The sequence below is a fragment of the Mastigoproctus giganteus genome, chromosome 8, assembly GCF_048544385.1.
Source record: "Mastigoproctus giganteus isolate SK-2022 chromosome 8, ASM4854438v1, whole genome shotgun sequence".
In the NCBI taxonomy this organism is placed as follows: domain Eukaryota; kingdom Metazoa; phylum Arthropoda; class Arachnida; order Uropygi; family Thelyphonidae; genus Mastigoproctus; species Mastigoproctus giganteus.
In genome coordinates, this window is record NC_143582.1 from 182,701,211 (window position 1) to 182,726,373 (window position 25,163).

A 25,163-nucleotide genomic window follows, 5' to 3' on the forward strand; every position below is an offset into this window, starting at 1 on the left:
ATCTCATACACGACCCCACTACTAGAATCCCTAGTAATGGGGTCTTTGACCTGTGACACTACTGTGTGCAACCTCCGGCCCGGAAGCTGCACACAGCGTGTCTGAAAGTCGCGAAGCATCCTCGCAATGCGATCTGACAGGCCCGGATAGTAGGGAACATACACTGTGGTAAGCGGTACAGGCGGAACTACCCGATTGGGCTCTTCCTCTCTGTTGTATTCATCAATGACCCTCTGGGGGTAACCGCACCTCATAAGATCCGTCGTGATTTGCCTAATTTCCTTCTCCCCCTCCTCAGGGGTACTGCAATGCGTTCTCACCCTACCCAAAAGTGCTCTGGCCACACTATTCTTATGTTGAACAGTCTGTGCCGTCCTATAATGTGTGTACTGGCCCCTATACATTGGTTTCCTATAAACCTTAGTTCTAAGTCTGGGGCCTTCCCTATATACCATTATGTCCAGAAATGGGAGGGTACCATCTATTTCTACCTCCGAGGTAAATTTTATGAAGGGGGAGAAACCATTGAGAAACGAGACCACATCTTCCTCTCTCCCCTTCCTTACAATAGTAAACGTGTCATCAACATATCGTTTCCACTTACGCATAGGGAACTCCAATCTTGAGAAAACCCTATTCTCAAATTCCTCCATAGCCTCTGGGGGTAACCGCACTCAGGAATGCTGAGTATGCGCCTGGTCATCCACGTGTGCCGTGAACCTGGTATGTAAGGATGTGTCATTTAAGTCTCACTATTACTGAGGAAGGAGGAAGACACCTCCGAAAGCTCTAGTGTTTTTTATCGTCTTTTTATCGCTTTTATATTTATATTTTAATGCATTTTAACTTATTTACTTATTTTACTTTTGTTATAGTTTAGTTTTTTGTAAATGATTAAAAGTTTTTTGTAAATATTATTTTACAGTCTTTTCTATCATTTTATTTTATTTTATTTCATTATTCAACCAGTCATAAACGGTTGGTGTGTGTGTCTAAAATTGGTAGTATGAATAATCCCAACCTCAGAGGCCTTATTGCAGATATAGTTAATGTTTATGGCCATACAGTTTTGCGGCACATCCGAAGGTTCCAGAGATATAGCATAGCTGAGTCCAAACAGCAACAGCACTTAAGGTTTGCCTACCGTTGCAGGGATCATAATCTTATGCCACATGGATTTAGGATCAAGGCACCATTTAAAGATGCCCGTTTGTCCAGGATTATCACATGGTATCAAAAGAAGGTTTTGAATACATGGATTCAGAAACTTCATGATGACTTGAGACATAGTAGGAGATTGATTGATGTAGCATTAGGTGATATTAGTAGTAGATTGTCCCCCCTACACCTGATAGGTGTGAAGAGGTTAGTTCTGGAGAGGACGAATAGGATTACCTATTCTTATAAACAGAGACATATTAGGAAGTTTCACACATTATTAGAGGAGCAGTCCACTGTATTTAGGGGTAGCGACCATTCCAACTTTATTCAGAATTTAAGTGACAAATCGTTAACCCAAGAACAAGGGAGACTATTGGCTCTTGGACCTAAGTTTGCATTGCTACCCCCTAAACCTCCAATTACCGAAACATCTATGGGTATTGAGAGGGCAATTAGCAAGTTACCTGAACATATTGCTAATCAAATTCGTGTTAAAGCTGTCGCCATCCTGGGCCAAGCAAAAACGATTGCTCCAAATCTTACTCCGAAACAGAAGAAAGCACTAGAAGAACTTAAACGGGACGAAGATATTATAATCCTACCAGCAGATAAAGGCAGATCAACTGTGGTATTAAACAAAGAAGATTACCACAAGAAAGCGTTAGACTTATTAGGTGATAATTGTACTTATAAGATTGTTCACAGAAACCCCTTGGCTAGCTTAGAACAGCGTGTAAATAAGATGCTACTTTCCTGGCTAAAGATGGAAAAGATTCCAAAGGACAAGTATTGGTCCATGCATGCAACAGGGTGTCGACTGCCCAGATTTTATGGGTTACCTAAGACACACAAGGAGAATGTTCCATTACGGCCCATAGTTTCCTTCATTGGTAGCCCTACGTATGCTTTATCTGAATATCTGGCGCAGCTGATTTCCCCAGTTGTGGGGCGGTCCACGTTGGTCATTGGAGACAGTGCGGAATTTGTGAACTTTGTAAGGAGTCAAGAAATAGGGGAGGACGAGATGATGATGTCATTAGATGTTATATCATTATTTACTTGTATCCCCATAGCACATGGGGTAGAATGTGTAAGGTTGGCTTTACAAAATGATAATACTTTAAGTGCTAGATCCCACCTAAACATAGAAGATATATGTGGTGCTGTTGAATTATGTCTTTCTAGTACAACCTTGGTTTTCCAAGGAGTGATGTATAAACAGGTTCACGGTACAGCCATGGGTTCTCCAATCAGCGCCATTGTTGCAAATCTGGCTATGGAGGAATTTGAGAATAGGGTTTTCGCAAGATTGGAGTTCCCTATGCGTAAGTGGAAACGATATGTTGATGACACGTTTACTATTGTAAGGAAGGGGAGAGAGGAAGATGTGGTCTCGTTTCTCAATGGTTTCTCCCCCTTCATAAAATTTACCTCGGAGGTAGAAATAGATGGTACCCTCCCATTTCTGGACATAATGGTATATAGGGAAGGCCCCAGACTTAGAACTAAGGTTTATAGGAAACCAATGTATAGGGGCCAGTACACACATTATAGGACGGCACAGACTGTTCAACATAAGAATAGTGTGGCCAGAGCACTTTTGGGTAGGGTGAGAACGCATTGCAGTACCCCTGAGGAGGGGGAGAAGGAAATTAGGCAAATCACGACGGATCTTATGAGGTGCGGTTACCCCCAGAGGGTCATTGATGAATACAACAGAGAGGAAGAGCCCAATCGGGTAGTTCCGCCTGTACCGCTTACCACAGTGTATGTTCCCTACTATCCGGGCCTGTCAGATCGCATTGCGAGGATGCTTCGCGACTTTCAGACACGCTGTGTGCAGCTTCCGGGCCGGAGGTTGCACACAGTAGTGTCACAGGTCAAAGACCCCATTACTAGGGATTCTAGTAGTGGGGTCGTGTATGAGATCACATGCCCGGATTGTGGGGAATGTTACGTGGGGGAGACAGGACGGCGTCTCAAGGACCGTCTGGGAGAACATTCACGAGCGATACGGACCGCAGAGCTCAATAAATCCGCCATTGCCGAGCACTATTGGGAAAAACAACACCAGATCTCCCCCGACAATGCTGTCATCCTTGACCGGGCGCACAGATTCTGGGACCGCAAGTGGCTGGAAAGTCTGTGGATTGGATCCTCTGGTAACAATAGTATAAACAGAGACAGGGGAGTTAGGCTTCACCCCCTTTTTGAGGCGGTGGTTTTGACAAGAGACAAACGTTTTAATTTTCCACGTGTCCAGCCCACTTCCGGTTCCGGCACAAGTGAAAGGAATGCTGAGTATGCGCCTGGTCATCCACGTGTGCCGTGAACCTGGTATTTAAGGATGTGTCATTTAAGTCTCACTATTACTGAGGAAGGAGGAAGACACCTCCGAAAGCTCTAGTGTTTTTTATCGTCTTTTTATCGCTTTTATATTTATATTTTAATGCATTTTAACTTATTTACTTATTTTACTTTTGTTATAGTTTAGTTTTTTGTAAATGATTAAAAGTTTTTTGTAAATATTATTTTACAGTCTTTTCTATCATTTTATTTTATTTTATTTCATTATTCAACCAGTCATAAACGGTTGGTGTGTGTGTCTAAAATTGGTAGAGACACTTTCACCATTAGAAATTTTGTGTTAATAACTCAATTTTATTCGCTAATGTTATCACATTCTTTGATATTTTCACATTTCTCTTGTTATCCGTAGCCATATTTTTGTACGGGTTAGAAAGAACTTGTCCACAATAAAGTCACTTTTGTCCGTTAACACATTCGAAAAAAAAGTCTGTTTTACACTGCAAAACAGTAATTTATCACTTTTGTAAGCATATCAATTTATAAATTGATAAATTTATTCAATTTATAAGCATATAAATTAAAAGTAAACGACGAAAACTTCCATTACAAGAGCATACTGAACAAGGATTAGCGAAAAACATCCACGCTCGCGATTTTGTCACCCCTCTCCCCCCACCCACTGAGCGCTGTTTTGACCGGGAAAGATAATTTTAGCCACGCCCATGTTTTTTTATGGCGGGAAATGTTCACGGCGCTTTAAAATTCAAATTTTTTTAGGTTTCATTTTATATCAGCGATCGCGAATACGCGAAACCGCGAATACAGATACCGCGAATAGCGGGGGTTTACTGTATACATAAATGTACTGTAAATTGAATAGTAACAGCTTTCCCCTTCACACTTTCAATATATCACTATGTGTGTATATATATATATATATATATATATATATATATATATATATATATATATATATATATATACACATAGTGATATATTGAAATTTGTATGATGATTGAAATGCAGCGATTCCATGACCATTATTGGCCTCTTGGTCCTCTGTCGATATGGGGCATAATGGTCAGTCTATCTTTTTGATATTTTAGTTTTTGTAGTTTCTTTAACCCCTTTTTGGTGATATTTCACGTCTTTTGGAACTGGTACCTTCAGGGGGGTACCGCTAAATTATATAGGGGATTATCGACTACCTTTTGTCCTATTATCTCTACTTTCCCTTCCCTGTTTGTTTATTTTATATTATTTTGCATTTCGTTTCGCTCTGTATTTTTGCCGTACTACTGGCTGATGTTTTTATTTTAAATATCATATTTATTTTAATTATCAGATATAATTAGGCTTCATGTGGAGGATGTGCATTTGCTGCCTCTAATGATAGCTACATATTCATATTTATTTATTTTTATTACTTTTGCCTAACTTTTACCTCACATAATATAAATTAGTGGTAGTAGTGGGTTAATATGCTAAATAAGCAGTGCCTGTGCCGCCATCTATTCTTTTCCTTTCTATTATATAAGCTGGTTAAGCTTGCATTATGTCAGTGGTGTGGCTCTGATCAAGAGTGCTGTCTGTTCTATAGATTATTTTTCGCTGCATAAGGACCACCGCCATGCAAATCCTCTGCATTGGTTGATCTATCGGAGAATGGGAGGGTGGTTTGGTTCTTCGATATTTCCGCCTTTGCGATGATTTGTATGACGATTGAAATGCAGCGATTCCATGACCATTATTGGCCTCTTGGTCCTCTGTCGATATAGGGCATAATGGTCAGTCTATCTTTTTGATATTTTAGTTTTTGTAGTTTCTTTAACCCCCTTTTTGGTGATATTTCACGTCTTTTGGAACTGGTACCTTCAAGGGGGTACCGCTAAATTATATATAATTGGCATTATTTTAAATTTACATCTTTTTTATTAATTGGGTTTAATGACTAAATTATATAGGGGATTATCGACTACCTTTTGTCCTATTATCTCTACTTTCCCTTCCCTGTTTGTTTATTTTATATTATTTTGCGTTTCGTTTCGCTCTGTATTTTTGCCGTACTACTGGCTGATGTTTTTATTTTAAATATCATATTTATTTTAATTATCAGATATAATTAGGCTTCATGTGGAGGATGTGCATTTGCTGCCTCTAATGATAGCTACATATTCATATTTATTTATTTTTATTACTTTTGCCTAACTTTTACCTCACATTATATATATGTAAATTAGCTATTGGCTTCACCATGTCAGTCTGTCTGTCTGTCCATCTGCATGTAATAACTCAACTACTAGTGGATTTTCACAAAATTTTGTATTTGGCTCTTAAGAAATATTTGCCGAACCATCCCAACTTTCATTAAAACGGAACCAATTGAAATCCAGCAATTATTATTTCTTTGTCCATCTGTCTACACATAATAAATCTACTCCCAGTATAGGGATTTTCAATAAATCATATTTCAGTCATTCAGAACAATGTTTTGAGCCTTACCAAATTTCGTTAAAATCAGGCCAGTAAAAATCCACATAATTATTTATTTCTTTTCATACATATCAGATAGGATATCCATGTACTGTAAAGTGTAGCTGAAGCACTGGATATTACGTTTGTTGCTGTGTGGTGCCTGGAGGAATGAATGGGCAATATAGTAGATGGTCTCACTTTGCGCATAAAAGTTGTTGCTTTTTTGCTTGTTCTTTTGTGTTATTCATCATGAACTATTACTATTTGCTAATAGTAGTAATTCATTATTAATTCATTAGTAATTAATTACATATCATCATCATATATATATATATATATATATATATATATATATATCGTTATTCATTATTATGAATAGTAATTCATTATTAATGAATAATAAATTAAACATATTATTCATTAAACTGGGATTAAACATTTCAAGTGTTAATGCACTTTAAATGTAATGCATTATGTAACTAACTTATTTTCTTTAAGAAACATTTATAAGATGCATGCTAATTATAAAAGCATCAATTCTGGGGGGGGGGGCGAATCATACCTCTTATAGGTATATGATCATATGGAAGCATGTTAATTTGGTGATATATGAGGTGTGACAATAAAGTTTCAAGAATAATTTTGTTTCCGTAAAAATGACCACCCTGTAAACTGTTACATCCTCCCGCTGTATAGCCTGAACCCGCCCCCCCCTCTACCTGCATGCAAAGTGTAAACGTCATCAGTCATTTCAGTCATTGTACAAGCTGGTTTGTGTAAAGATGTGTTTGAGTTCTGTGTTACGTGAAAAATGGAACGCAATTTAGAGCAAAGAGTTGTGATAATTTTTGGTGAAAAGTGGTGAATCATCAATGGATATTTATGAAAAGTTGACCAGAGTTTATGGAAATGATACCATGTTGAAACCACACATTTTTAATCGGGCAAAACAGTTTCGAGAATGATGTGAATCCGTTGAAGATGCTGAGCGTTCAGGGCATCCTTCCATGACTTTGGGAGGACAAAAACATTGTTCATGTGAGTGATCTTGTTCGAAGCGATAGGCGGTTAACCACAAGAATGACTGCCCGAAAAACTAAACATTAATCGGGAAAGTGTGTGCAAATCTGGTACCGAAAAACCTCTCATGAGCAGAAAGAAATTCGGTGTAGTGTAAGAGTTTTTAACTTCAAAATCGATCACAACGTTGCAGCACCCTCCATATTTTCCTGATTTGTCTCCTTGTGACTTCTTTTTATTTCCTCAACTAAAAGGAGTCATGAAAGGAATGGATTTTCAGTCAGTTTCTGAAATTCAGAGTAATGTAACGCAGGTATTAAAACAGATACCAGCAAATAAGTACCAGAAATGTTACGATCAATGGATCCTATGCTGGAATGCATGTGTACAGTCTGAAGGGGACTACTTCGAAGGCGATGGACTCACATCTGTACAATTTTCAAAATAAAATTTTTAAATGAATTATTCTCGAAACTTTATTGTCACACCTCGCATGTTGAACATATATGTTGAAGATATATATTTAATCTACATACTGCCATGAAACGTGTGCATCCCATTGTTAATTGAATGCAGTAACAATGAAGTTATAGCACACGTACTTCTAGGGATGCATGGCCCATTGCTAACTGAGTGAGTGTAATGGCAAATATCATTACAGCAGATACTGCATATATCTAACTTTTTTTGTATCACATACCAAAATATTCCTAATTTCTGAAATTTTGAAGTGCAGTGTGCAGTTTAATGCACATATTTTCATTTGAATGTAGTTTTTCACATAAAGTAATTTCTCAAACTGCTTCACATGACTGCAGAAGCCTTCATAAAATTATAGAATTTGAATTAAAAAAGCATAATGATTTTCTTACCTCATTTCTATACAAAATGAAAGGTTGACCTGGACAGCACTCTTCCCTTATTTTTTCATCTGCCTCATCAGAAGACTTGACTTCAATGCCTGCAAGCTAGTTACAAACAACATAAAAAACAAACAATATAAAAGCTAGCTACAAAATAATGTAAAAAGTGTAATATTTTTTTATTCATATATAAGAATTGCATTCTGGATTACAATCAAAGATAGTAATGGATTTGAAATTTTTTTCTAGTTAGAGTACACACAAGAGCAGCATAGCATAGCATACATACATTAGTCTATTGACAGATAAAATCAGACTGAGTGGTTAAAATTGGTAAAAATGGACATTTTTAAAATTTGTACATATGGTTAAAATATGCTTCATGGATAAAATGTCACATTCACATTGCTCACACACAGGAGGATGATCAGCCCTCAGCAGAAAGGAATGTGTCAGATGACTGTCTCTTATGTGGAGCCAAGCAAGAATAACTTCCTTTTTACAATCCCTGCGTAGACCAGACTGCCATAATTTGATTTCAGGAATGATTTGATAAAGTTTGTTTGTTACCTGCCTATGCCACAGGGAATATAATTTATTATGGATTATTTGCTGTATTCTTCATAGGGAATTGACAGGATAACATTATTCAGTAGGGCAGCTGATTTGGCTGCAATGTCAGCCAAATTGTTTCCACTAATCCCGATGTGGCTGGGGAACTAGCAGAAGCGGATATCAAAAACTACTTTCACAGAGGGTGATAGTAATGGCAAATGATGAAAGAAAGAAAGCTTATATAGCAAAAAAAAAAGAAAAAACCCACACACTTAACCATCCATACCCTCCAAGTATTTGTTTAGTTCTTCCTTGAATTTATTCCATCACCCACTTCCTTCTACAACAACAGATGGAAGCCTGTTCCAACAATAAACCACATGCTAGCTGAAGGTAAACTTCAGCACACCTATCCTGCAACCATCCATCCTCAACTTGAATTTATGCACTCTCATGTGTAGTCTCAGAAAGAGGAAGAATGCCATCAGCATTTAGCTTACTCAAACCATTCAAGGCCTTAGACACCTCAACAGATCTCTTGCATATGGCTAGTCTCCAGACACTGCAATTTGCAGGATTGAGGCCTTTTGTTCCCTTCATCAATCTGGCTGTCCTTCTCTGCACCCATTCCAGCAGATCTATATCCTTTTTAAAGTGAGGCCTCCAGTCCCATATACAGTACTCAAGATGCAGCCTAAGAATGGTCTTGTACAAGGGGATAATCACCTTCTTATCCCTGCTAGCAAAGTTTCTGTATATCATTGACAAAACCCCATGAGCTGTCCTGGCAATCTGTCTACTCAGAGAATTTCATTTCTGACTGCACAGTAACCTCTCCCCCTAACCACATCTTTTTAATTTTCCACTAGTACCACACAGATGAGTGCAAAGTTTATCTTTTATTTATGTATCAGGTGTGATGCTAAAATTTGACAGAAATCACTTATCAAATTCAGATATCAATCCTCCAGTGAAATGCAAATTATCTTTGCACACAACTAAAAAAAAAAAAAAAAAAAAAACACGAAGTAATTATGGTAAAACATAAAACAAACAAACAACTAGCCATATTTGAAACATGTTACAGAGAAGCTCAAAACTTAGCTTTTGCATTATGCAGAACCAAAATTAAACCAAAAAGTTTCAATACCTTTTCAAAAAAAAAAAAAAAAAAAAAAAAAATCACACCTGTGCATATGTCACAATAATAATAAAAAAATAAATAAATAAATAACATCTATTCTGCAACACAGTATCTGTTTTCTAATACTTTTTCAACCAGAACACATCATCATCATCATCATCATCAGCCATTTTCAATCCACTGCAGGATGAAGGCCTCTCCAGCAACTTTCCAGTTCCTTCTGTTTTGAGCACTGGCCATCCATTTACTACTCAAAAACTCATGAATTTCATCTATCCATCTCCGCCTTTGTCTTCCAGGTTTTCTTCTAGCTCCTCTTGGGTACATTCTGTTATTTTCTTAGTCCATCTGTCATCATGTCTTCTAGCTATGTGTCCTGCCCAAGACCATTTTAGTTCTTTAGTTTTGATAAGAATGTCCTTTACTTGAGTTTGCTGCCTAATCCATGTGTTTCTCTTCTTATCTAACAGTCTGATTCCCAATATAATTTGTTCCATTCTTCGCTGTGTAGTTCTTAGCTTCTCTTCCATTCTTTTGGTGAGTGCCCAAGTTTCACTTCCATAAGTCATGGTGGGGAGTATACATTGATTCATTATTTTACGTTTCAGACAAACTGGGATATTGCTCTTCAGTATGTGACTATATTTCCTGAATGCTATCCATCCAAAATTTATTCTTCTCTTGACTTCCAGCCATTTATCATTATTACAGCTAATAACTTGTCCCAAATAAGTATATGACTCCACCTTTTCAATTACTGCTCCTTCAATCATTATTTCCCTTTCCGTGGCATACTTGTTCATCATTACTTTTGTTTTAGCCATATTCATCTTTAGTCCAAAATCCTTACTAACTGTGCATAACTGATTAAGATTTTCCTCTAATTCTTTGGGATCGTGGCTTATGACCACAATGTCATCTGCAAATCGTAAATGGTTTAGGTACTCTCCGTTCACATTGACTCCTTTCTGCGACCAGTCTAATCTTCTGAAAGCTTCCTCAAGGGCAGCAGTAAACAGCTTCGGAGATATTGTGTCTCCTTGTCGAACTCCTTTCTCGATTTTAAATTTCCTACTGTCTTTGTCTAGTCTAATAAAGGATGTAGCACTCTCATATATTTTCTTCAAAATCATAATATATGGAGTATCTATGCCTTGTCTTTCCAGTGCCCGAAACATTGCCTTATGCTGTATGGAGTCAAATGCCTTTTCATAATCCACAAATGCCAGGCATAATGGTGTTTTATATTCATTTGCTTTCTCCATTAGCTGTGATATTACGTGAAGGTGATCCATAGTTGAGAATCCTGTCCTAAAGCCAGCTTGCTCTTTCGGTTGATTCTCATCAAGTATTCTTTCTAATCTGTTAGTAATGACCCTTGTGAACAACTTGTAGATATGGGATAACAAGCTAATTGGTCTATAATTTCCAATTTCTGATTTATCTCCTTTCTTATGCAGCAAAACTATGATTGCATTATTCCACTGCTTAGGCATCACACCTTTTCTAATGCACTTTGTGAAGAGCCTTGCCAGTTTTTGTGTTATGTCTCTTCTTCCCAATTTTAACAACTCTACAGTAACTTCATCTTCCCCCGGGGCTTTCCGATTCTTCATTTTCTTCAATGCATGTTCTACCTCATCAGGAAGAATATAGGGTATGTCGTATGTGTTGCTACTTTGCAATCCATCTTCCCCACTGCTGGTATCATTCCCTTGCTCCTTGTATAATTCTCTATAGTAGTCTTCTGCTATTTGAATTATGCCTTCTCTGCTGTTTATAAGTACACCATCGCTATTCTTCAGTTTCAGTATCATTTGTCTTTCTGTATTACTGCTCATGGCTGCTGATTTCAATCCTTTGTTTTCCCTTAATGCTTGTTCTACTTTTCTTGTGTTAAATCTTCTTATGTCCTCTCTGAGTCTCTTTCTAATGGCTTTGCATAACTCAGTATACACAATTTTCTCCCTGCCAGTGTTTTTCTTGCTCTTCATTTGTCGTCTTTGGTTCATCATGACAAGTGTTTCTTGACTAATTTTTTCTTCTTTGGATTTCTGTTTCCCTATAGGTTTCTTGGGCTTTATCACTTTCAGAAAGTTGTAATATTCCTCGTCGATATCTTGGTCCTGAGCAGTCTGCAGAAGCTCAAACTTGTTCTTAAGTTCCAGTATATACTGCTTTTTCTCCTCCTCTGTTATCTCAAAGACCTTTGTATTATTTACTCGAGTCAGTTTTTTCCTTTCCTTTCCTACATCTATATCAAGTGTACATCTTACCATTCTGTGATCACTTCCAACATTTACCTTATTCAGGACGGTAACATCATTCACAATATATCTTCTGTTAGTGAGGATGAAGTCGATTTCATTAGTTGTTAATCCATTTGGACTCTTCCATGTCCACTTTCTGTTCACCCTTTTCTTGAAAAAAGTGTTCATTACTGACATTTCTTGAGATTCTGCAAATTCCACAAGTCTTTCACCTCTTTTATTTCTTTCACCAATTCCAAAATTTCCTATAGTTCCTCTTTCTGCGCTGTTTTGCCTTTTTCCAACCTTAGCATTGAAGTCCCCCATAATAATAGTGTAGTGGGTTTTCTGCTCATCTAGAAGACTCTCAATTTCAGTGTACATTTCTTCAACCTCTTCATCATCATGGCTCGATGTTGGTGCATAAATCATTATAATCTTTAGCTTGTACCTCTTAGAAATCTTGAGTATTAGTCTTGACACCCTTGGTGATGTACTTTTGAATTCCAAAATGTTGTTTTTAAAATCTTTATGGACCAGAAACCCAACTCCACCTTCACTCCTTTCACTGTTTCCATTGGTGTACAGCAGATTTCCACTTGATAAACTTATAAGTGATTCATTTCTTCTTCTTGTTTCAGCCAAACCGATGATATTCCAAGAACACAAGCATTACCTTACTAAGAGTTATAATAAATGAAGTTTAATAAATAATTCTGCATTCTACCTGTTTGAGCAATAATTAATGGAGATTTTTCAAATGTTCAATAGAGAAATCAAAATGCTTTTCTTTGAAGGTAATGTGAGTTTCAGCTTCAGGAAGGGGTGGCTTAAGAGCATAAAAGTCACTGGATCTAATTAACCTTAAAGCTGAATGAAACATTAAACAATGTTTTATAGCTTTCTCTCTCATTATTAAGTAACTAATTTTTTATAGTCCCTTTAAACAGACTACATAAAAATAAAACTTTAATAACAACAAGTGCCCTAATAAAAGACATTTATCTATAGATGATTTCTGTGAACCTTACCTCTAATGTACTAGACAAATATACACTATTTTGTATCAGCACCTCGGTCTCATCAAAGTCTAAGGTAAGTTTTAGGGCACTGACTCCTATCTTCTGGATTTTCTCCTGAAAAAATTGAGTAAATACATAATTTGATGTGTCAAATTTGTATATTAAGAAATACACACTGAAGACAAGGAAAAAATTTAATTTTCTATTTTATTTAAATTGGCAGGTGATAAAGTTAAATAAAGTGGTGAAGAATATTGGTAGTTTTAATTTACTGGGATAAAACTTTTTTAAAGGTAAAAGGTAAAGCATTTACCTTTACAAGCTTACAAGTTGCAATTAGTGAAGGCATTAAAACCAAATGACAAACATAAGCAATACAAGTTTTGCTGTGCTCTTTAGCAGAAAGTGGAAAAGGATGGCATGGCACTACAGCATTTACTATAGTGCACTTGATATATGGAATATGCCTCAAATTGCATTTTCTACTAATGCAAGAAGTATTGTAGGCATTTTAATTTATAATTTATTATTAGTAGGTGTTGTTATTATTAATGTAAAAAGATTTTTTGAAAGATGGCCATGTAGCCAAAAAGGACTAATCTCACACTTGGAAGTAAAAATTGTCATAAACAAGCCAAGCAGTGTATTTCTGACACTATATATAAAACTAGAACAATGAAACAGTTAGTTAAGACCACAGATAAAGTTCAAAGCTACTTTCAGTGCACTGTTTTAAAATTTTGATGTTTATATATATATATATATATATATATATATATATATATATATATATATATATATATATCAGAGAGCTGCTGCAAGATGATAATTTCATAACTTCTCTGTCTCAGAAAGAAGTGGATGCTTGGTTAATATTCAAGAGTGTTGAGAAAAATTTACATTATAAACTGAAAGACTATAAAAGACTTTAATATCATGATTACAAGTTTTAAAAAACCAGGTTGTAGCATGGACATTTTCTGCACAGGAAACTTCAAATACTTTCCACAAAGTTCGATGCAGAAGTGAAGAGCAGGGTGAAAGATTTCATTAAGATATCCAGGGTATGTGGAATAAGCAATGATGGCAGACAACTGTTAGTGTTTGAAATAGAATCCATGTGATACAGAGCAGTTTTATAAAATTGTAAATTCAGCTATGTGAAAAAAAAAAATAAAAATTTATTTGGTGAGCAAGTATGTATACATTACTATTTGTTCTTAATACTCTGTACTAAAATCAGTGTGCTGAATGCTTTAAAATACAGATTTTTTTTAAGGGTTGTACATTTTTAAAATGTTGACTTGTAAAGCAAAATCAATCACAGATTTGTTACTACCAGCTAAAACTGTACATGTTCATCAACTTGCATTAAAAAAAGATTATTTAAAAATGTGTATGATTTCTGATACCAACAAACTTTTTCACACAATGTGTCTTAAAATGAAAACTTATGAAATGATTAAAAAGTCTCTTCGGATTGTGTTCCATATAATAAAAAAAAAAAGAAAAGTGCCTTCATGAAAACTGATTTCAGTGTTAGCATATAATGAAATGTATGGGAGGAAGTATCACCTTCAGGTTTTCTTGCAATGCATAAAGTTAGCAAAAACTGTTGTAACAGTACTTATTTTGTTCATTCCAATAAGTTATTATTATGTCATATTGCAATTTCACACTTAAACTGTAAGCATATTTTTCTAATCCTGCCCTTTTTAAACTTTGTGAAAAAACAAACTTTTTTCAAAAGACATTATGTAAAAAGGATTTCTGGCAATTATCTGCATAGGAACAATGTACAGCATGTCACACTAAAGTGCTACAACAATACAGATATAATTGTAGATTTATGACAAGAAAATGCAGGGTATAGAATGGTGAGTGAAATACAGTAAGTATAAAATATCTCGCCTGAGAAAAAGATGTTCACAAGTATGTAAATAAATTATTCAAAGAGTTTACATGACAAGGCATGTTATTACTATATATACCTACACCCTGTTGTAGAGCATAAAAACAAAGAATGTTAAAATATGTGGACAAACGGGTGTATATGGTATATAGCAATCCTGAATTTTTCATACTCTAAAGTGAGTAGAACTTTTCGTAATTTTTTTAGCTAAAACTAGTTCACAAATAAAAGTCAATGTACTTATGGATCAATTTAAAAGTTGATTTTCAACAGAAACTGGTCTGAGATTATATATATACACCTTTCAAGTGATATTAATGAACCATTACTATTACCTTTTTTGCCTGTACAAAAGGCATAACCTTCTTCATATACTTTTTAAGTTCTGGAATGTCTTTCATTTGGAATGAAATTATCTTGTTGTCAGGAAGTCCATTATTTTCCTGTAAGTTATTAATTTTGCAAATCAGAATATATATACACACACACACACATATATACACATGTTTAAGTTCTTCATGACATGCATAGCAAATATAAAATTAATTAAAGTGAAACTGCCACTAATAAAACAGAAAATGAAATAGCAGCTGAAAAATTGCAACTTTAAGTTCATGGATTAATATGAATATGGGGAAGGAGGAGGCAGGAAGAGAATCACATATCATTGTGTGGATAAGAGTGAAGAGTAAAGGGTTTCAGCTTATAACTTCAGTCCTAGGTGGTATAGCAAGTTCAAACAGGTTCTTCTTGTAGCTAACAGTTTCTAGTTTCTAGTTAGCATGTGTAGCAATTTTGCATGGTTATCGGTTTACAAGTTACTCTGTTTTAAATGATCTTTGAACGTGAGGCTCAAACAATTTACAGTTATAGTTTGACTGCCAAAAAAGTTAATCTTGTTAAACCTTGAATAAAGTGGAGATTCACCAGTATGGTTCAATAAATGCAAGACAGTTGAAGGAATTTTGCGATAAAATATCTCTATGATAAAAAAAAATATATGTAATAAAAATAAATAAATAAAAGTGATGCTGATTGTCCTTTGGGAATCTCTGGGTGTTATCAATGCCAAATTTTTGGAAAAAAGGTTTACAATCAATTCAGGATAAGTCAAAAACAAACAAATATACAGAATCAAATGAGTAAGGCTCGGCAGTACAGCAATGTTGCTTCAACATGACAATGTGCAACTTCACTGCAGCCATGCAGTGCTGGCATGAACTTTGTTGCTGGGATTTGTTACGACTCTAATGAAGATATCAAAGCAGGCATGAAGAGATGGTCAGCCTCTCTGTCAAAAGAATCTTAATTGAATGGCATACAAAAACTTGTTAATCACTGGACAAAATGTACCAAATTAAGTTAGGCATAAATAGAATAATGATATATCAAACAAAAGACAACCCTTATCTATTCCATTTTTCATAGAAAAATGCTTCACATTTCATTTCTTACTAAAGAAACTTATTTTTCTTTTCACAGCTCTACAAGTCATTATTATTTATACAAGACTGGTTCACTAAAGACATGCAAACTACTGCCATGTTAATAAATACTGTAAAAGAATAATAAAAAAAAGTGACACATTATCATCTTAAATATTCTTTTAGCAGCATGGTGTGCAGGTATATCAAGAACTGGAAATTGGTGAAATAACGAGCACTTAAACCTGTGTGGAGTGTAAGTCTTTAATATCTTAAAGACTTGCAGATTATTCTCAGACATTTATTTTGTGGTACTTCCTATACCACTTCTTCAGTGACTTTAAAGACAGCAGAATTAGTAAATTATGGTGACTTGATTAACTTAAAGTTGTTAATTTCATTAAACATTTCTTATTTGTTTAAGTTTAGTCCTGAATTAGTTAACAAATAACTATTAGCAAACATCAGGTGAAGGTTAAATTTTTTCAAAATTTGCCCAGAAGACCAGAGTTTTAATTCAAAACATTCTTAGTTTGAGAGTACAGTATAGAACATAAAAATGTAATGAATTTTAAACAACCGTCTTGGTATGTGAGGCTGGTGGTGTCATAAGGACAGCATTAAGGGAATGTAAGTATTCACAGTTATTCATTTACTTATGAGGGGCATTCAATAAGTTATCTATCTAAGGTACTTCCCACAGTTATATTTCACTCATTTATGATTCATCATGTTCCTACATATCTCAACTTGAATCATACTAATTTTAATCCCACTGTGTTTTTAGGTTGCGCTGCTGTAACAGAAAGAAGGGAGACACCTGTATCAAATTATGGATATGCTGAAATTGGAGCATTGTTCAGTCATCAAGTTTCTCACCAAAGACAGAAATGGAACAAAGGCTATTCATGAAAGGCTGTTGGCTATGTATGGCAACAGTGCACTTTCAAAGTACCAGGTGAAATTCTCATCAAAACAATTCAAGTGGTATAGAGAGTCCATCGAAGATGACCCATGTCCAGGAAGGCCTGTGACAGCAACTGCTCCAAAAAAATGTGCCAAGCTGTGGAAACCCTTGTGCTGAATGAGAGATGTTTAAAGGTGTCCCAAATCTCTAGGGAAGAATGTGACATATCTGAGGAATGATGAAAGAATTAGGAAAGAACTTATAAATAGTTGGCAGTCTTCATGGACGGCTGCTGATTTAGGTAGAGCTATATTCAAATTTTTTCCAAATGTGTCAGAGTTTCATAAGCAAAAGGTGTCCTGGTTTTGTCCAGGCCTAAATTTATCATTTCTATTTTCAGGGCATGGCAATCTGAACTCCAAGCTGTTTGCTTTGGGATTGGCTGCCTTGCCACTTTGTATGTGTGGTGTCCCAGAAACAATAGAACACTTAGTTTTTAATTGTAACTTGTATGTAGATCTAAGACAGGAATTACAAGTCCTGACTGATGTTTACCTGGAGGATGAATTACCTCGTTTGGTGGAGACAAAGGAAAATTATATGGTTTTCTCTAATTTTGCAGATAAGGTGTTTAAAAGACGTAAAAGACTTTTGGGTAGAAATCACTAGAGTTTATTGATTTAGTGTGGTTTGGTTTTCACCTTGTTCTGGAATGGGTATGAGTTTTCTTTTTCTACTGATCTTTTGAAGCTCTGTTCCTTGTTGAACAGGCTGGAATTAGGTTATTTTACTTAGGATTAAAGATAGACATAAAACGAACTGATGGTTTTGCTAATGGCTTTGATTTGATTTGAAGACAAAGTACAAGTGAACATATTTAGGTTGTCTTGATATAGGTCAACCGATAGAACTGGGAAATATTGAAATGATTGTCTTAATTTCGCACATACAATTTGCGGTATACTTGAAGTTCTTGAAAGACTGACTATATAATAACATAGCTGTCGGGTTGCCTATAGGAAGTTACTACATAAGCGAAGAGGTAATTTTGTATGGTAATTTGTGAATGAAGTTAGTACAGTTATGATGCCGTTGCGTCAAGGAGTTTAATGGTAAATAAACTGTGTTGATATTGTGGTGGGTCCAGTGGCGTAGGAACGCCTTGGCATTGGGGCAGGTGCCAAGGATGCTGACAGGAGAAGGGTGCCACTGACAGGCCACATCAGTACAGTGCCAAGCTATTTTGACACTCCAGGCTAGCTGACGAAATGGCGCCCCACGATGATGAATCAAGATGACAGCACAGGGAGGGTGAAAATTAATTTTCACACAGCGATTCAAGCCTGCACGCATCCTTACATCTGAGTACATACTGCATAGTATCATAGATCTATTTGCTGTCCAGAATGTAACTATGAAGGGACCAATCAGGTGATCGCTTCATCAGCACATGCTTGAATGCATAGTAGTTCGCAATTCACGCATTATTTACAAACTGAATAAGTTACAAGTTATAGTTTTTTTTTTATGTGAACCCCAAACATGAGAGGTATTAGAATCTATAGTACTTAGTACCTTGCTTGGATTAGAGGTTGAGAAGACAAAAGAAGACATTTGTTGACATTGGACTTGAACTTCTGTAGATTGTAATTTTAAGGAAACACGTATGAAGGAAGGTTGTTCCAGAAAACGGAAGTTGAATGAATAAATGAGGAAGATGAAAAGTTGGTTCTGTGGGTTTGAAGTTGGACAGTAAATGGATGTTGGCTGGTGGCGGCACATGTTCGGATTGTTTTGAAAGAGAGAGCGAGAATTATAGAAGCCAATTCAGAAGAACAGTGCCCATGGAAGTATCTGTAGAAGAGGCATGCAGCAGAAACAGTACATCTATGAGAAAGCGAGTGGAGAGACTCTGTTAGAGATGAATCATTAATTAACCTAACTGCCCTCTTCTGAATGGAATCAAGAAGCCTGAGAGAGGTTTTGGGGGCACCACCCCAGATGTGGGAACAATATTCCATGGCAGGGCGGATTTGCGATTTATACAGAGTGAGCAGCTGTTTGGAAGAAAAGTAACGCCGAGAGCGAAAGAGAAATCCAAGTTTTTTAGATGCAGAGGAAGCAATATTTGTAATGTGCTTGTGCCAAGAGAGATTAGAAGTCAGGGTAATCCCCAAAAGAGATATATTATTTTGCCTAGAAATCGGAGTGTCACTAAAGATAAGCATAGGAGCAGAAGAATCCTTTTTGCGAGATATAAGACAAGACTGAGTTTTAGAAGGGTTGAAATCAACTAAGTTGTCTTTGCCCCACTGGAGAATTGCCTGAAGATCGACATCTAAGGAATTGGTAGCAGATTTTCGAGAAGTTGAAGCTGATTGAGCAGGACAAGGTTTCTCAAAATGTAAAGTGGAATGCAATGTGCTATCATCGGCAAAACTATGGATAGGATTTCCAATCAATGGAAGAAGGTCATTAATATACAAGAGGAAAAGAGTGGGGGAAAGAACTGAACCTTGGGGGACACCGGCATTAGTGGAGAAGTTAGAAGACAGAGAGCCATCTACCATCACCCTCAGTGAGCAATCAGAGAGAAAACTGGATAACCAATTACTAAAAACATTTGGCAAACCATAAGATGGAAGCTTGTTTAGAAGACCTTTATGCCAAACACGATCAAAAGCCTTTGAGATGTCAAGAGCAACTACTTGTGTTTCACCGAACCTTTCCATTGAATTAGTCCATAAATGGGTAACATTAGCCAGAATATCACCAGTGGATCGACACTGATGGAATCCATACTGGCGATCGTTGATCAGACGGAAGGTTTCTAGGTAGATTAAGAGTTGGCGGTTAATTGATTTCTCCATTACTTTAGAAAGAGTAGAAGTAATTGCAATGGGACGATAATTGGATGGGAGGGATTTGTCACCCTTTTTAGGAACTGGCTGGATATGAGCAAATTTCCAAGCAGAAGGAAAAACCACCTTTGGAATAAGAAAGTGAAAAAAGGTGGCAAAGAATAGGAGTAAGTTCAGGAGCACAGATTTTGAGAACAAGTGGAGAAATAGCATCAGGACCTGGAGCTTTCTTAGCATCAAGATTCGTCAAAATCCTTCTGATATCCTTTTGATGGAAGACCACAGGAGGCATTGAATGGAGCGTGTTGGGAATGGTGGGAGGTGTTTCACCAAGATCATTAATACATGAGCTGGAAGAAAAATGGGATGCTAGCAGGTCAGCTTTATCCTTGGCTGAAGTGACAACAGAACCATCTGGTTTGGACAGAGGTGGGAGCAGCAATGGGCAAAAGTTGCGGCCAATAGCTTTGGCAAGAGACTAGAATGCTCGGCTACCATTAGGGCAAGAAGCAAGTTTTCTACTCTTAGCCTGTTCAAACTCTAGTTTGGACTGATTAATAACTGCTTTACAATTGTTGCGAGCTTTGGTGTAGGCAGAAAATGAAACTGAAGAATTAGAAACAAGCCAATTACGATATGCAACATTCTTCTCTTGAACAGCCTTAGCACATTTATTGAAAAACCAAGGTTTAGATAAAGGACGAGATTTTAAAGTGGCGTGTGGAATAAAGACTTCCATTCCTGCAAGAATAATTTCACTGACACGATCTGAGCAAATGTTGACATCAGAAGTTTTGAAACAGTAATCCAACCAAGGGAAGGAAGAAAAGAAGTCTCGCAGGTCATCCCATTTTGCATTCTTAAAATGCCAAACAATACGAGGTTGGGAATAGCCATGTGATAAAGGTTCCATTGGAGAAGAGACAGTCACCAAGTTGTGATCTGAAGTGGCTAAAGGACTTGTCACTTCGACCATGTACTTAGAAGGGTTGTTTGTGAGAAAAAGATCAAGCGTATTGGCTGTATGATTAGGATTGTCCGGTATTCTTGTAGGTAAATGAACAAACTAGGTCATTAGTAACTGCAAAAGCCTCAACATCTCGACCTGCTGGGTCGGTGTGACTGAGAAAACGGAAGCCAGCTGGAGTTGTGAACATTAAAATCACCAAGGAAAATTACCTCACTGTTAGGAAAGTTGGATTGGAGAGTGTTTTGTGATTGCTATATAAACAGGTAATCATGAATATTGTGATTTATAATTTAAATAAAACAAAGGCCAAATTAATTTTAGACATGCCACCAAAGAAAAAAAGTGGACATCAGTACCGTGTAGAAAGACTGCATAAAGAGGAAATTAGAAAAAACATTCTGCTAGTTTACAAAACTGGATTACAATATGCCACTCCAAACCTGAAAGTGACAAAGAAAAAGAACATGATTCGAATGAAGATAAAATAAATGATGATGCCACTGAAATGGAAGTCCAAGAAAAAGCTCAAATAGTTGAAGTTCTTTTAAAAGAATTAGAAAGTGTGGACAATAACCAACAACAGTTGGCAGAAGAAAATGATGGCAGCAATAATATTAACATGGAACATGTAAGTCTGAATTTTAATGATCCGACCACATGGAACTTTAATACCCACAAAAACAGATCTCTTATGGTGCAACACTGTCCTGAGCATGTAGTCTTAAATATGTATCCTGTCACTAATAGCTGATGTTTCAATAATTCGTGGAAATACAAAAATGAAGGTATTGAAAAAAAAAAAGAGGAAATGGTTATTTTATTGCAAAAAGAAAGATGCAATATATTGTTTTCCATGCCTCTTATTTGTATCTGGCACAAATAATGTTCCATTTTGCAGCTCAGATGGATTTAAGGATTGGAAACATCTAAACCCAAATGTTCTTTTTTCATGAGAATTCATTACAACACAAACAATTTCACAAAATGGAAATTATTAGAAAAGGGTCTTCAAAAAGGTGGACTAACTGATGATACTGCACATAGCAACACTAAGAAGCGAAATTTCGAAATGGTGTCATACATTGAAATGTATATTGCTCTGTACTGAAAATAATTTGACATTTCGTGGACATGTTAGTAATATCGATACCGAAGAAAAAAATTGTGGCGTATTTTTAAACTTGATAAAATTTGTCAGCCAATTTGACGTTGGTATGAAAAATGCTCTAGAATCGTACCTTAAACACCACACTAATTATTTATCTCCAGAAATTCAGAATGAATTTATTAATTTGTTAGTAACAAAAGTGCAAAGTGAAATAATTTAAAATAACTAAATGCAACAAGGCATAATATGTTAAGAGTAAGAGTTTTATATCTATATAATATTGGTGTGGATACACCATAGATAACTCTTAAGAAAAAACTACGATGGTAGCATGGGAGGCATCATTTCCTCTGTATCTCATATTGTGCTCGATGATAGGCCAATAGCTTTGAAACGGTGCCGTTTCGCTTCCACGAAACAACAGATGACCACTTGTCAGGATAAAGGAAAACCACTCTCTTCTAAATCTCTAACAGTGTGCTTACAATAGAAGGTTGACCAGAGCCTATTGTCCGAATGTTTAATACACCTTGGTCTGCCCACTGGCTATGGATACACAGAAAGTAGTTGACCAGCTTGACTTCTCGGTATGTGGGACATGTAGTCAGATAGGTTTTACGGGTCCCACTGAGTTTCAGATGGTAATCTCTTTATCTTTTATTTTGGGTGTTACAACAGCACTATTGCTTGCTTGAAGGCCATGGGTGTGAACGATGTGTACCCAGTTAAGTCTTGTAATGCAGTTGTTATATGGAAATTTTCTTCGTTCATAGAATGAAGAAAATTTTCATTTCCATAAAACGAAGAAATAAAAAAATTCTAAAAAAAATTTGGTAAAGAATAAAATTCTATTTAGCGAATTCTAAAAAAATTCAGTTAAAATAAAACTATCTCTAAATAGAAAAATTCACTATAAAAAAGTTTGTTAAACAGAGGTCCAACTGTACATATTATTTATTATGATTTTACCAATTATTGAAAAAAAGTGCATAGCCACAAATTTTCCAAGGGTGCCGAAAACCTAGCTATGCCTCTGGGTGGGTCTGTGTTAAGCTGGCAGTAGATGTTGGATATAGACCAAGGTTACATAATGGGTCTACATCCAAATGCAAAAGTGTAATTTTGTATATAGTTATTCTTTAATTGAAGCTAAGATGTAAAGGAGTGCAAACTTTAATTAATTAGTATTTAGCCATACAAAAGAATTTTTGGCTAAGCTCCCTAATTCAGATGAGCTATTTAACTTTGATGTATAAGTATTATGTGTATATTGCTGTTGTGTCAAGGAGCTTAATGGTAAGGGAATTGTGTTGTTGGTATTGTAGCGATCTGTGTTAAGTTGGCGGTAGATGTTGGATATAGAGCAAGGTTAAATACACATATAGTTATAGTTATTACCCAGTTTATTAACTGGGTAATAAACTGGGTAAATCAATCCGGCTTGCCGAAACTGACCTGTCCGCGGTCGCAGAACATTTTTGGGCCACCAACCATGATCTTGACCCCAAACGCGACTTTGAGATAGTGGACCACTCACGACACTTTCGCCACACCGCCTATGGCTAGAGTCACTCAACATAATAAGCAATCCTAAGGCATTAAATCGCCAGAAGGGCATGCGTCTACATCCCATCCTGGAAACTACCGTTTTATTGCTGGATGATCAGTGGCGTAGAAGCAGCACACGTCCGTGCAACAACAATGATGCATGATTAACGTGCCGCTTTGCTCGTTGTATTGTATTCAAAATTTGTATTAACTTGTCAGTTGACAAAGGGACACGCGTCCTGAAAGCTACTGGTTTTATCTTATTATATTTTATTATAATTTGTTTTTGTTAATAAACTGGGTAATAACTATAACTATATGTGTATTTGAGAACTATGGACCCCAGTACTCCAGGCCCATTTGTTACCAGACCAAGGTTACATACCGGTTCTATATTCAAATGCAAAAGTGTAATTTTGTATAATTGGTATTTAGCCATACAAAAGATGTATTTTCGGCTAAGCACCCTAATTCAGATGTGCTATTTAAAACTTTGATGTATAAGTATAATTTGTATGTTACTATTGTGTCGAGGAATTTATTAGTAAGGGAATTGTGTTGGTCTGTGTTAAGATGGATCTAGACCAAGGTTACATGTTGGTTCTACATCCAAATGCAAAAGTGTAATTTTATTGTATATAGTAATTCTTGAATTGAAGTTAAGATGTAAATGAGTGCAAAATTTGAAAGATTTGGTATATAGCCATAGGAAAGAAGTTTTTTTTTTTTTTTTTTTTAAGCTCTCTCATTCAGATGAGCTCTGAATTTAACTTTGATGTTTAAGTATAAGGTGTTGAAATTGCTGTTTTAGCTCCATATAGTGCTGGCCATTCCAGTGTGGTTCATATCTGGTTGGAAGGATGTCTATTTGGATTTGCTCTGGTTTGGCCTCTGGTTTGGCCTCTGTTTTGTTGTGCCAATGATTGGTTTGTCTTTTAGTTACAAGACAATATGAGTGGGTTTTTTTTCTCATGATTACTGTATATATAAGATAAATTTTTGGGTGATTTCCAGAGTGGTGATTGTGCCAAAATTGTGATGTAAATATTATATAGGTTGTGGCAACAGGACTGTTGTTTACTAGTTACTCTGCTGCTGCTCTTTTTTTTTTCTTTCTCAGGGGATATCTCCTTCTTCTTCCCCCACTGTCTGTCCTCCTTCCTCCCCCCCCTTTCCCACACTTCTCCTTCTATTTCCCTTTCTTCATTCATTCAATCTTTGAGATTTCAAGTTCTCTTGAAATCTCAATGAGAGTCTCTACCTGGTTGTGGAACCTGGCTGCCTCCACGTGGCTTGGGATGGGTGTCAAGGGGCAGGGGACCAGGTGTTCCATGCCCCCTGGCTGCAAAATGCCAGGTGCCGGCACTCAACACCCAACATAACAAAACACACATGTACATTACATAACACACACACACACACACAGTTGCTGGCCTTGGCCTAGTGCCTTCAGAAGCTACAGCAGCATATAGGGGAAACCCTGGAGGCCGCAACAAAGTACAAAAAAAAAATAAATAAAAAAAATAAATAAATATCTGAGGGAACAGCTATAACCTTCCTCCATGAACATTTGGGGGTGACTAAGGTCAGTGCAAGGTGGTTCCCCAGATTTCTGCCCCCCCTATGCAGAAGCA

The 25,163-nt window shown here is 36.4% G+C and overlaps 1 protein-coding gene across 1 annotated transcript in view; it reads right to left on the reverse strand.

Moving 5' to 3' along the window:
- The window catches only part of LeuRS (Leucyl-tRNA synthetase), a 248,471-nt gene that overhangs the window by 12,063 nt on the left and 211,245 nt on the right, over positions 1-25,163 (reverse strand). The window contains exons 23-25 of the mRNA XM_090379080.1: positions 15,047-15,154; positions 12,809-12,913; positions 7,839-7,934 (exon numbers count right to left, since the gene is read on the reverse strand). Coding sequence (XP_090235206.1) covers positions 7,839-7,934; positions 12,809-12,913; positions 15,047-15,154 — 309 coding nt within the window. The remainder of the gene's footprint in view (positions 1-7,838; positions 7,935-12,808; positions 12,914-15,046; positions 15,155-25,163) is intronic.